At 46.7% G+C, this 12,230-nt stretch overlaps 2 protein-coding genes across 2 annotated transcripts in view; one reads left to right on the forward strand and one right to left on the reverse strand.

Annotated features, from left to right (window-relative positions):
- DPP7 (dipeptidyl peptidase 7) overlaps positions 1–12,230 on the forward strand; it is a 20,181-nt gene that overhangs the window by 453 nt on the left and 7,498 nt on the right. The window contains exons 2-7 of the mRNA XM_010721105.3: positions 2,008–2,185; positions 2,544–2,707; positions 4,483–4,618; positions 6,943–7,024; positions 8,518–8,684; positions 9,769–9,829. Of these exons, the coding sequence (XP_010719407.1) occupies positions 2,008–2,185; positions 2,544–2,707; positions 4,483–4,618; positions 6,943–7,024; positions 8,518–8,684; positions 9,769–9,829 (788 nt within the window). The remainder of the gene's footprint in view (positions 1–2,007; positions 2,186–2,543; positions 2,708–4,482; positions 4,619–6,942; positions 7,025–8,517; positions 8,685–9,768; positions 9,830–12,230) is intronic.
- Positions 10,360–12,230, reverse strand: part of LOC104913644 (kelch-like protein 9) — a 5,588-nt gene continuing 3,717 nt past the window's right edge. Inside the window, exons 3-4 of the mRNA XM_010720669.3 lie at positions 11,796–11,956; positions 10,360–10,739 (exon numbers count right to left, since the gene is read on the reverse strand). Coding sequence (XP_010718971.1) covers positions 10,362–10,739; positions 11,796–11,956 — 539 coding nt within the window. The 3' untranslated portion in view covers positions 10,360–10,361. The remainder of the gene's footprint in view (positions 10,740–11,795; positions 11,957–12,230) is intronic.

Raw genomic sequence — 12,230 nt, forward strand, 5'->3', positions numbered from 1 at the left:
CCGCTCCGTGCTTCCCATCACTGACAGCCCTACAGCTGCAACGCTGCCCACCGTGCTGAGCGACGGCTTCCTGCCTGAGCAGCGATCTTCTGGGGACAGGAGAGAGGAGGCTTTTCCAAACGAAACGCTGTCGCTTTCATAATAACGTCGTTAACCGGTAGCAGATGTGCTTGAATCCCGTGTGCCTAAGGGAGATATGCAATGGGAGAGCAGAGCTGTGAGCAGCACCAGCGCACGGTGCAGAGCTCAGGCAGTGCTGCCCAGCACACCCACTGTACCTCACTTCACCGCCTCCCATCTCCTGTCACACAGCACAGTCTTCACTGACACCTGGTTGTGTATATGATGCTCCAGGATCGGTTCAGCACAGAGATATCAAAGCATCAAGAGGGATTTTGGTAGCGTGCCCAGGGCTGAAACTTCACAAATGGCCTTTGGTAATGGAACTTTGGGATCATCTGCTTCAGAGCAGTCATTTTTTAAAGTCTTACGTTTTACCTACATGTCTTGCTGGGGCAGATTCTGTAAATGCAAAGCTGAATAGCAGCTGTGAGAAACAGAGCACACTGAGCAGTTTCTTTCCTCCTCTTCTGCTTCTTGTGCAACACAAGGCTTTTCATGTTTCACAACCAGGCATCTGACTGGCTTGAGGTTAGCTGGCAGTTACCCCAGATTTCAGCCTATAAATAGGGATCTCTTTAAGCAAGCTGTAACAGAATCACAGAATCCTTACAGTTGGAAGGGACCTTTAAAGGTCACGCACTCCAATTCCCCTGCAGTGCACAGGGATGTGCACAGCTACATCAGGGTGCCCAGGGCCTGATCCAGCCTGGCCTTGAAAGTCTCCAGGGATGGAGCTTCCACCATGTCTCTGGGCAGTCTTTTTGCTGCCATGTGTTGTTGTTCACTACAGGTCAGGTTGGATAGTGGGAAGAATCTCTTCTCCATAGGTGTGTTTGGGCACTGGCAAAGGCTGCCTGGGGAGCAATGGGGTCTCCGTCCTTGGGAGCATTCAGGAAGGTGTGAACTGACCCTGAGGTTAGTGGGCACCACTGATGCAGGCAGACTGTTGAACTAAATCATCTTAGAGGTCTTTTCCAACCTCAATGGTTTCACAATTCTGTTGTATGATACAGGAGTCACGGAGTGTATTGCAAGAAATACCAGAATAAGGATAGCACTTCCATTTCCTGCCTTTCTAAAACCTGGCACTTTGTTAACAAAGAGTAACGATTTCACTACCAAAGCATTTCAAACCCATTTCTAAGCCACTGCTCACTCTGGCAAATCTACATTGAGAATGCCAAGAATTAAGTTCAGGAAAATCTTTGCTGCAGTTGTGTTCGTAGGATAACCTGTTGGAGGTTCCCCTGGGGAGATGAAATCCATGTTTAACTGATAGTCTGAGATCTGTTGTTGAAGAAAGCTATTTATTAACCCCTTTAGTTCGTATGCAATTTAAGGCTAAGCTAAAAATATTTCCTGAAATCAGCAGGCACTAACACAGTGGTGTGTTACACAAGCAAGTATCGCCATTGTCAGCCAGCTTATCCTGCTGGTCTCAGTTTGTGTTCAGTTATAGGCAGGTCAGAAGTTAAAATAAGCATTACTCACAGCTCAGCTCTGTGTTACACATCACAGTAAGAGCAATGTAAAGAGGCAGGCAGTTCTGCAACATTCATTTTGTAGGAAAAATGATCTGTGTCAAAATGATGGTTTGGACTGAAAAAAGGTATGTACATGGAAATGGTGGCAAAATTTTGGCTCATTTGGAGGCAACCGTTTCCAAATGTCTTGCACTACTGACACTTTTAAGGGTTTTTATGCAGAAGTGTAAAATCAAAGCCACGTAGTGGGCTGATGGGAGCCCTCACCCCTGGGCAAGGGAGGGGTTTCTGTAGCACATTCTCTCTGACACCTGCTTTCCCAGCACAGCCCTTGGGGATCACAGTGTTTCCTCGTTAAGCTTCTGTCCAGACACACCAAAATGAGTCCTTTCGTGCTCTGACACATTTCTCATGTCTTCTATCAATTGTCTCATTCAGCAAAGTTCTGGAAGAAAGGATTTGGACCAATCTTCTTCTATACTGGCAATGAAGGCGACATCTGGACTTTTGCTGAGAACTCAGACTTCATATTTGAATTAGCAGAGCAGCAGCAAGCTCTTGTGATTTTTGCTGAGCACGTGAGTATGGCAGTCATTGTGCACACTGAAGAGTTGTGCTAACATTACCAACTTCAGCTTTCTCCACGTCCAGAAGAATAGTAGCATCTCTTGCCATGAAGCTGGGGCGTAGGTGCCATGGAATCTCATCATGGCAGCAGCTCTGTTTTTTTGTCCGTCCTCTCTAGAGTCTAGAGAATATATTCTCGAGGTCTCTGTTTATCTCATATAAGATAGCTTCAGAGACAAGGTACTTGCTCAGTTATGAATGAATTAGTGGATACTGTGTGCTGTTTCCACTTCCTGTCTGTGCACACTTATCCCAGCTGTGAGGACAGGGAGACACCAGCATTTCTGCATTATCTCTCTTTGCTTTCAGAGGTACTATGGGAAATCTCTTCCATTTGGACTTGAGTCAATGCAGATAAAGAATACTCATCTGCTCACTGTGGAACAAGCCCTCGCTGACTATGCAGTGCTAATTACTGAGCTTAAGCAGCAGTATGGAGCTGCAGGCTGCCCTGTCATTGCTTTTGGAGGCAGGTAAATGTTGTGTATAGTTATACCCTTCTCTGCATCCTTTCCCAGACACAGCTGTGTTATTCTTAGAGGTCTGCTTGCCTTTAAAGCTTGCTGGAGAGCCAGAGCTCTAAGCTGTTCTGTAGAGAGCAGATGTGCTCGTGGCTGAGTTCTTTGGGGGCTTATCCCCAAGGGCCCAGTCAGCTGTACCATAAAAAATTAGTCTTGACTTGTGATTGCCTTTGAGAATCTTTGCTTTGGATACTGAAAGTTTCTAGGCATCTTCAATGTCAGCCAGAACCCCAGAAGGTGGGAAATTGTACCTGTAGGATCAGAACATTCTACGTGAAAAATACAGAAAAGTAATAATTGGTAAAATATTCTTTTGAGAGATCAGCTGACTATTTATTAAAACAAGCCTCTTTAGCAGCATGCAGACTTTTTCACTGTAGGCTCCTTTATAATCCTGCTCTGCACTGTACTGCTTGGTTGCTCCTGCTTCCTAGCAGCTATCCTTCCCCAGAGTGCTTGCTCTGTTTCAAGTCACAGCTGCACTGGGGTCGTGCACGTCTCTTCCCATGTTTATATAGAGAGATACTTCCCTTTAAAAGGTTTTCAGTGAATACGAGGGGCTTCTCAGGCACTGCAGTGAGTTAAAAAGGATTCAGTCACGGTTACGCTTCACAGACCATGGTGGTATCTGTATCATGACCACCAGGACAAAGCTGGTGTGAAACACGTCAGGAACAGTCCTGGGCAGGGAAGAGTGTGTTCAGTGAGTCCTGCAAGCTGTTAGACTGCAGCTCTTGCTGTGTAAATCAGAGCTAAATATGCAGCAGCCCTGAACAGCACCAAACCTGTCTGAAGAATATAGGAAGTATAGTAGTGTTGGAGTAGAACATTTCCATGGGGAAGAAAATCCCCCTTCAGTTGCTTATGGCTTTACTAGACTTTAATCAGTGGAACTGAAATTTTTTGTCAGGTTTCAGCTACAACCTGTTTCCAAGGGTCGGCTTAGAGAAGAATCCATTGCTTTACACTTGAGTGATGTGGGACTTGAATACCTCTGAACTGCAAGTGAAGAGCTCAGAGTCAGACCAGTTGTTACCTGGGTGTGAGGGTTGTAACACCCCCAGGAGTGACCTCAGAATAACTCCTCAGCAGTTTGCATCTGAGTACTTTTGTGCCCTTGGGTTTGTCAAGCAGTCCTCAATACATCTGCAGACCTGTGGCCTTGTGGCTGAAGCTCTCGAGGTGGCTCTGAGATTTCATGTGACCTTTGTTAATGTCTCTCATTATTTGCTGTGCTGCTGCTACGTGGGCTGCTCAGGATGATCACCACCCGCCCCTCAGCACTGCAGAGTTGCCTATTCTGTAGTGATCAGGGATGCTCTCTGCTTAGACAATCTTTATAATCCTCTGGGGAAATGTGTCTTCTTCCCCCGTTAAGCAATGACACTTGACTTGAGCCCCAGCTGGCTCTGTGCTGAAGCTGTCAGGTCTTGGAAATGCAGTGGTGTTGGAAATTGGGGCAGCATTTACCTTTGTCTGCAGAAGCAAATTGGGCTCCTGTATTCCTGCAAGAATTGACCTGAGGGTCTAGGGGGCAGATGGTAAGAACACAGTGTGCTGCTCATCAGCCATAACTGGTTCTTTTTTGTTCTCCACATGAGAATGGATTTCCCTAAGCTTCTTGTTGCTCTGGGTGAAGTGAGCTTGTGACTACAGGCCTGAACATCCATCTTCATAACATTAACTGTCTATTAAAGGAAATAACACTTTTCTCTCCCCTGTGCCAGCTATGGAGGAATGCTGAGTGCTTACCTGAGGATGAAATACCCAAATGTTGTGGATGGGGCATTAGCTGCCAGTGCTCCTGTGCTGTCTGTGGCTGGACTTGGAGATCCCACTCAGTTCTTCAGAGATGTAACAGCAGTAAGTGGTAGCTTTTTTCAGGAACGTTATCCTTCCTGTAAGAAGTCAGGGTTTTTTCTTTTCAGTGCCTTTAACCAGACACGGACCTTTACAGTGTGACTGCTGGGCAGACCTGCAAGGAAGAACAGTGGCTGCAACCATGATGGCTGATGGTTGCTGTGTTTGTGGCAGCTCAGGGCCACTGCTCCTACGAGCAGCACAAAGTGGTTCCAGTACCTTTAGTGTCAATAACAGTTCCCTTTCCCATTTCTAGTAACTTAGCCAAATTACAAGTCTGAAAGTTTCCCTTTGTGTCTGGCTGAAGCCTTTTGATAATATATTCTTCAAACCCTGTTTCAAAAATATATTTTGCATTGGTATGGATTATTTACAGCAGGTCCTTAGTTCCAGAATTACATTTTCAATGAAGAGTTTGAAAATCTTAATTTCACGAAAAAAATCTGCAAAGTGTCCTCGATTCACTCAAAACCAAAACTTTAATGTCTTTCCACATTCTGAGGAGATCAGGATACTTGGGAAGGTGGTATTGCTGATAACTGACTTGCATTTAGTTCATGTTGATAGAAATTTACTAGCTGGTGAGAGGGCCTCTTTTGCCTCTTTCAGACATGAATTTCTAGATGCAGGTGACACACATGGCTTTGTGTGAACTACCTGTTATGAAATGTGGTCCTTGTAACCTTGTTGCATACATGAAACCTTATTTTAATGCAGGTTTTTACAGCACAAACGGCACTACTGGTAAGTGTAAAGGAAGAAGAGTTTTGTTGAAATAAAACAAACTCAAGCACTTGAAACTTTTAAGTATTTAAAGAACAAAATACATCTTGCCTTAAAATTGCACATTTTAAAACAAAACATACAGTACTGCTCCATTATGTAATGGGCTCAGCAGTGGGAATTCTTCCCTGGAGGAAGGTAATTACTTCTAAGAAGCCCTGTTCAGCTGACAGCTCTTGCTTCAGTCGTGAATGTGCTGTGAGTCATTACATCCCTGAAATTGGGACTTTGACCTTTTTGTGTGGAGGAAAAAAAATGTTTCTCATTCATTTTAAAACATATTCTCTGCAATGGTAATTCAGCCCCTGGGCTGGGATCCTAAACATGCTGTTCTCAAAGTAATTCCTTCCACATGTTTAAATTGCAGCACTCTGTACATCTGAAGGCTGAATTCTGCTCGTCTTGGTGAAAGAAGTGAACGAGTGCCCCAGAGATGTTAATGCTAATCGAGGCATAGAGCTTTCATGAATCATTGCAGGAGCTCTCTTCTGCTCTCTGCTTCTGAGTCAGAGTGCCTTGTCTCAAAAGAATTTTCTCAGTGACTTTTATTGAGTATCTCCAGCACGTTTCATGATTCTACAGCTCACTGGGGAGGGGAAGAGGGAGTGAGCAAGGAGCATACATGTTATTTTTTATGGCATTTACATGAGGCCAGGTTCTATGTGCCCACTGCCCTCCCTACAGCCAGAGCAAAGGTTGCTGTGTGAAGAACATGTGTGCGAGAGCGTGCTGCAAAGGGGATGCCCATGTAAACTCCAAAGTGATTTCTGCAAGACTTTCAGACAAAGAGAGAGGAATCAAAGAGAGGTGCCACAACTGTTTTCATTTTAGGTGGTGTCATTTTGAGAAAAGTTCCTGGGTTACCTTCCATTGCTCTGGAGGCTGAGGGCACTGTGAAAGAGCCCTGCTAGTTCCTATTGTTACTACAAAGCATGTGTTGCCAGCAGATGGCAAACTGCCTTACGAACTGGTAGAAGAGAAAGAGTTTGGGTTGCTGGTGCCTTCAGTGACAGGAATGGCTTGTGGCAACAGCCACAGCCCTTCAGACATACCTTGAAGTGCTGTGTCAAGAGGTTTAGTAATGGTTTTCCCAAGAAAAAATGACACAGCTTTCTTGGCCATCTGGCTGGTTGTGGTTCTCAGCCCCATGTGGCTCCTGCTTGTAGACATGGGGCGGTGTGAGGACGGTTGTGTTTTAAAGCAGCAGCTCTGGGGCCGAGCAGCCTGGTGGCTGTTCCATGTCCTGGCTGAGGCGTGTGTGATCTGATGGCTTCATGTTCAGTGTGACAGCTCCTCTGGGCACACAGGGTTCTGTCTGACAGCAGATATCTGGTGCAGCAGCTGCTGCTCACTCTGAGCTGTGCAGGTGTAGCTTATGCTGGGGTGTGCTGACTGCCCAGAGCTGCAGGCAGGAGCAGTGGTGTCACCGCATCTGGAGGTGCAGGTCCAGGTCTGTCCTCTCCAGGCTGGTAAGCTGCCACCTCCCAGTACTGCTGGCATATCCTCTGTGCAGCTGTAACACCACGACATTTCTGTCCTTTCAGGATTTTCAGAAGTCCATCCCAGGCTGTGTCACTGCTGTCCGCAGAGCCTTCCAGCAGATCAGAGATCTGTTCCTGAGCGGAGGTAAGGACAAACAACCGCACAGCAGGCAGGCCAGGGTTGGGAAATGAAGTTGGTTCCATTTCGCTTCTGTTAGGTCTTAAACTGGTTTGGCTGAATTAGTGCAGATGCTCATCTGACCTTTCTGCTCATATAACTGATATTTTTATTTGATGGATAGTTTTGGTTAGTGTTATGATCAGTAAGTAACACCAAAATGAAAGCATCTCTATGGACTGTTGCTAATGAAACCAGCTTTTCTGCAGTAAAAAATAAAAAAATCCACAACATCTGCATTTTGATGCCAGTAAAGCCTCATCTTTCAGCCAGTGCTTGTCCTCAACAACCATGCTGTTGTGAATTGTTCTGGTGAGTGTGACCACAGTATGGTCCATGTTACTGGACATATCTGGAAGGCAATGTACAGCTTATAGCAGCCGTTGGTCTCTCTCATTTCCAGCACTGGACAGTTAGGTGATATCAAGAACAGAGACTGAAATTTTGTCCCTTTAGATCAGACTGGTATCATGGTTCAGTGCAGCTTTTCCTGGGAGCCCTGCATGGCCTTGGAGCAGCATGATGAGTTCATGATCTGTTTGCTGGGCAGCCTTGAGCTGCCCTTAATCCAAAACCACTTGTAGATTTGCATGACAGAAAGTACATTACTCTTCAGTGGCTGAGGTACTGGAGATCTGTCTGGCACTGTGTCTTCTGTAGCATGGTGGTTGTATTTAAGGTTTTGTCACTCAAGTGAGTATCCAAACATAGCTCCAGTCAGGCTCCAGTGGGACAGCTCATTGAGTAGAATGAGAACAGGCAGGAGCTGACAGTGTGGAAGGTGGAAGATGAAAGGAGCACCTTCTTCCAGCAGAAATGCAAACCTGTCCAAGTACATCTGGAATTAATTTCTTAAAAGCTAGATTTCCTGACTCCAGCTGAACTTTCTGTATCACGTCAGGTTTTGAAGGCATATCTCAGGAGCCCTCGGTGGCTCTGTGAGGATTATTGTTGCCTTGGCAATTCTTCCTGCTCCCAAGGGGCTTCTTTTTCCCACTGAGATATCTGTGCTGTACTCTGCTCTACTGCCTGAGCCTGGCTGATGAGCTGCCCTGCCCGGCTCCACAGCGAGCAATGGTGGGAGCCAGCAGAGCCCAAGGGAGCAAGAAGGAGCTTGCCAAGCAGGGTGCTGGGCAGGAAAGCCTTGTAGCGAGCAGCTTTGACTGCATCCATCTGGAACATTCTGGCTAGGAGCGTGCTGCTGCCACTGTGTTCCCCAGGGAGGTTACTGTGGCTCAGCAAGGCGAGATGAGAGCTGTGGATCAGCACAGGGTCATGAAGCCACAGGGGAAGACTGTGCCTGAATATCTGTGTTTGTAAACTTAGGTGTAATGTATCCTCCTCACTGGAAACCTCACCTATGTGATCTGATATCACATTACTCCAAGTGAAACAAGATGCTGAAGCCTGATCACAATTTACTCTGAAGTTTGTGCCTTTCATTTGCCTTCCTTCTGCAGCTTATGATGAAATCAGCAGCAAAATGGCCACATGCAACAAGATTTCTAGCAAGAAGGATGTTTACCAGCTTTTTGGGTTTGCTAGAAATGCCTTCACCATGATTGCCATGATGGACTACCCTTATAAGACCGATTTTATGGGGCACCTCCCTGCTAATCCAGTGAAGGTGAGTACCAGGACACAGGTGAGAATTGCTGTGTGTGCAGGGTGGGTTGTGCACCTCAGTGACCAGAGCTGGGGGCTGCATGGTGTGGGACAGCACCAGGTGTGCAGCACCAGGCGATGGTGATGTGAAGAAGCAGTGGTGAATGTCACAGCCCTTCCACCCTGACAGTAAATCTGCATGTCTTAATTCTCTCTAAGTAGCGACTGCTGTTTGTAATGCAGTGCTGTAAGGCTTGTTGGGAGGGCCTGCTGAGCCATACCTCCTGTGCTTTGTGTTTGCTTTGAACGCAAAGGCCTGTGCAGCCACACTGGCTTCAGCTTTTGAATGCAGAAAACCTGCAGCTTTTCAAAAAACACTGTTCTGTTGTAGCCCACCTTGACACATTTCTATAGGCGCATTTTTCTTGGTATAGGCCTGAAAATAAGGCTCCCTTTTCTAGAATCACCAGGGAAGATGGCGTACGTCAGAGTGCAGTGTAGAGAAATGCCTGCCTCTGTGAGGGCCAAGTGTGGGGAAAGCTGCCTGGGAGGCTTACAAACACCAGTTTCTTTTGAAAAAGGACCCTGATCACCAATCACTATCGCAACTCTTGGCTGACTCTTCTGCTTTGCTGTCAGCCTGGTGCTGCTGTTGGGACTTGATGTGCCTCTGGCCTTGTGCCAAAGAGTTCAGCTGGGAGGAAGGTTGAAATCTTACCTGGAGCAAAATGCATGCATGGGATCACACAGGCTGTGTTGTGCAGGGCACAGAAGATGCTGTCCCTGCCATGCAGTCCCTTCCTAGGGGCTGTTTAACAAATGGTAGAATGGAAGTAATTGTTGAAAGTTTGCGTGAGAAGGGACTTAAAATACTCTGATTGGAGGAGGAAAGATCTGTTGGTTATCACTGACCTCCACACAGCTGTTTTCTCCCTATGTCTATGTATTTTTTTACTGGAGGGAAAGAGAAAATGTTGCTTTTGGCCACTGGAAAGCTGCTGAACCATCAGCTGTGCAAGCAATGCTTTTAAATTCCAGCTTAGCCCTCTGCAGGGTAGACTGTTGTCTGTCCTGTCTGCAATTTGCTTTTATCGTGTCTCATGCAGGTTGGCTGTGAACAAATCCTTGCCCACACAGACCCAATTCAAGGCCTGGCAGCTCTTGTTGGTGAGTTAATCTTATCAGATGGATTTTTTATTTAAAATGTTGTTCTCCAGAAGCACATGTAAAGTTGTCTCGTTGTGTGGATTGTGTATTGTGGGAACTGGTACGGCTCCAGTTCCCCCGGGATCTTTTGTACTGTATGAGTTTCAGCCATGGCAGCCCCTTCCCCTGCTGACTGTCCACAAGATGACGTCCCAGGTACTCCATTCTGATGGATTTACCCATGCTCTGACTGAAGCAGTTACAGGTTGAGTCACGATTGCTGAAGGAGGTTCTCTGCTCTGCTGGTTGAGGACAAGGCTGTTGTCACAGGGCCCTGCAGTCCTATCTGAGTGGCAAGACAGTCTTAATTATCTACGCGAGTATTTAATTTGTCAGTCAGCAGTGTTTGTAAGGAAAATATTAGAGGCTGATTCCAAAATTCTTTCAGGAGTATCAATTCTGAATCACAGCTAAAACCGTTTGGCTGGGGAGCTAGACAGGTAGGTAAGATACTAAGGTCTTGGCTGTCACATCTGATTGAGCTTTCCACATCCTACTTCTCCTGTCTCTTAGCAGCTAACAAGCTGAGACTTGGTTTCTCCCTTTTGCTGGTGAGGCAGAACTCTGTGCCTCTCCCCATCTCACCAGCTGCGTTTGCTTGGGGCAGCTTAATCATGCAGGAGGTGTGATCAACCAGACCTCGAGGCAGGGAGCTGGCTTTCTTCCATACCTGCCCTTTGGTGTCGTACAGGAAAACGCTGTCGTCTTTTTGCATGTGCTGCAGCAATCCACCCCCCGTGAGGTAAAGCACCGACCCGTGGGCTGCGATGCTGAACTGGCAGCGGCTGAACGGGGACAGTGTGAGCGTTGTCCACTGATCGCTTACAGGACAGTAACACTCTGTCTCACTGACGTGAATCCATTGCTCCACCTGCAAAGAATCAGACCAGAGAGATCCATCTGACTGTGCTTCAAGTGGTGTCAGTGTCGGGTCAGGCTTACTTGGTTTGTGGTGGGGGAATCCAGTGTCTCAACATGCACTGAATGAAGCTCAAGGTGCTGCATTTTACAATCCAAATTTTGCAATCAGAGCATCAAAATAAATGAAATAAAATGCCAAAGTTCCACTGAAGAATGCTCTAACAGAGCTTTGTTCTTCTTGGAGAATGAATAGAATGAGCCATGGGGGCCTACTGGGAGTGATTTAACTGAAGTCCTGCCTGCAGTGCATAGACTAAACACGTTACTGAGGATCTCATCTGAAGACAGCTACAGTGCATTGAGTTGTGGGAGGCAACTGAGCTTGTGTGGTTGGAAGAATCTGATCATCACATCTGATGATCTCTGTCAATTCTCAGTGAAGAAGTGCTTTAAGATACCTTTGTTCCTTTGAAAGAAACAGCATTAATGTTGGGCTGAGCCACAAGCCTTCATGTTTTCCAGCAGGCGTTGCTGAATGGCCTGTCAGAATTCACTTGTCCTGACTGCAGGGAAGGAGCGTCTCCCTCATAGAGTGTGGGTCACCTCCCCAGCAGGCTGCACTGCTTTCACAGATGGGAAATCAGTCTGAAGAGGCTTCACTGGCCTCTTCCCAGGACTTAAACCCATATCTCCTAAAATCTACACTGGTGCCTTCACTGCAGTCCATTTCTCTCCTATTTGCCAACCCAGCACAAACAGAGGAGGTCAGGTAGTGTTTCTGGGACAGGTGCACAGCCAGTTATGTGGCATTCTCCTGCAGCAGCAGGCTGCATCTGCATCCTGCATTTTGCTTTGTGCTCTTGCACGTGGGGTGTGACAGCAGGGCAACTCTTAGTGTGCACAGCTGTAATGGCAAGCATGTTTTCTTAATGAAGTGTGACTGATGTGCTGCTGTGCCAGTCCACCACAGTTATTGTCCATCCCTCTGGTGTAATGCACCAGGGCCTAGCCATACAAAGACTCCATTTTGGATCAGTTTTGGTATTACAAGAGCAAATGAGCTTACTCCTTTCAGCGTCCTTCCTCCGATGCAAAAGATCCCATCTTTGGTGGCAGCCATCCCGTGATCACAGCGGGGGAAGGTCATGGCACGGTTGTGCATCCAGCGCCGGAGGCGAGGGAGGAAGCTAAAGGTGTCTGGTAAAGTTCTGCCTGCTGAGAAACCCCCTGGGGGAAAAGCACAGGGCTGGAACATCTGTCTGTCAATCTCAGGCATGCACCAAACCCTCTGCAATACTAGCAGGACTGATGCCATGTGACATTAAAAAAAAAAAAAACAACCTACAACCCTGAGCTTCCTAGATGTTGTAAAGGAAGGAACCTGTTCCAGTTCGGTCTGAAGACAGTTTTCCACAAAAGACTTTTCTGTTGGGGTATTCAGGGTGTAACCAGGAACCATGAGCCCCTCTCCTGCTACAGGATGCTTGTTTTTTTTTTTTTT

The sequence above is a fragment of the Meleagris gallopavo genome, chromosome 19, assembly GCF_000146605.3.
Source record: "Meleagris gallopavo isolate NT-WF06-2002-E0010 breed Aviagen turkey brand Nicholas breeding stock chromosome 19, Turkey_5.1, whole genome shotgun sequence".
In the NCBI taxonomy this organism is placed as follows: Eukaryota; Metazoa; Chordata; class Aves; order Galliformes; family Phasianidae; genus Meleagris; species Meleagris gallopavo.